Genomic DNA, 949 nt, shown 5'->3' with positions numbered 1-949 from the left:
GACTCTTTAAAGTAGAGACACTACATACTGATATACACCTGAACATCAGCAGGAGAGGACTCTTTAAAGTAGAGACACTACATACTGATATACACCTGAACATCAGCAGGAGAGGACTCTTTAAAGTAGAGACACTACATACTGATATACACCTGAACATCAGCAGGAGAGGACTCTTTAAAGTAGAGACACTACATACTGATATACACCTGAACATCAGCAGGAGAGGACTCTTTAAAGTAGAGACACTACATACTGATATACACCTGAACATCAGCAGGAGAGGACTCTTTAAAGTAGAGACACTACATACTGATATACACCTGGACATCAGCTCCAAGTTTTCAACTAAGAAACAGATCATGTTGTCAGATGGTGGTTTTAATGGTGGTATTTTCTCTGTGTTTTCTTGCAGTGAACAGGAAGTTGAAGTACATCAGTCTAGCGGTGCTGGTGGTCCAGAATGCGTCGCTCATCCTCAGTATCCGGTACGTGCGAACTCTGCCCGGCGACCGATTCTTCACCACGTCGGCGGTGGTGATGGCCGAGGTGTTGAAGGTGATCACCTGTCTGCTCATCATCCTGCTGCAGAAGAGATGTGAGTTTCAAGTTTCAAGGCTTTCATGTGCATAGCTACAGTGCAGATATGACAATGAAAGTCTTAGGTAACAGGCGCCTCCAACAGTGCAACACAACTAACTGATACTCATTGCACTGGCTTTTAATATTAGTTGAACATAACATTTTTACATTTGTATGTGTTTTTATGTTTCTAGTTATTGTGCTTTTTTTCATATTTTTAGATTTTGTTTTATTATTGTACTCCCATTGTGTTATTTCATATTGTATGTATTCCCTGTACAGCACTTTTGTCCACTGAGGTTATTTTAAATGTGCCATCTAAATAAATAAAGATTTGAGATGATTCAACTATAAAGGGGCGGGTCTT

General features: G+C 40.1%; 1 protein-coding gene across 1 annotated transcript in view; it reads left to right on the top strand.

Moving 5' to 3' along the window:
* Positions 1 to 711, top strand: part of LOC104950410 (UDP-galactose translocator-like) — a 12027-nt gene extending 11316 nt beyond the window's left edge. The window contains exon 2 of the mRNA XM_010776927.1: positions 416 to 711. Coding sequence (XP_010775229.1) covers positions 416 to 633 — 218 coding nt within the window. The 3' untranslated portion in view covers positions 634 to 711. The remainder of the gene's footprint in view (positions 1 to 415) is intronic.
* Positions 712 to 949: the final 238 nt, after the last annotated feature.

This window comes from Notothenia coriiceps, unplaced genomic scaffold, assembly GCF_000735185.1.
Source record: "Notothenia coriiceps isolate Sejong01 unplaced genomic scaffold, NC01 NC01_scaffold00017499, whole genome shotgun sequence".
NCBI classification, from domain to species: Eukaryota; Metazoa; Chordata; class Actinopteri; order Perciformes; family Nototheniidae; genus Notothenia; species Notothenia coriiceps.
Note: the sequence above shows the minus strand (reverse complement) of the source record. Positions and strands in the feature narration are given on the sequence as shown.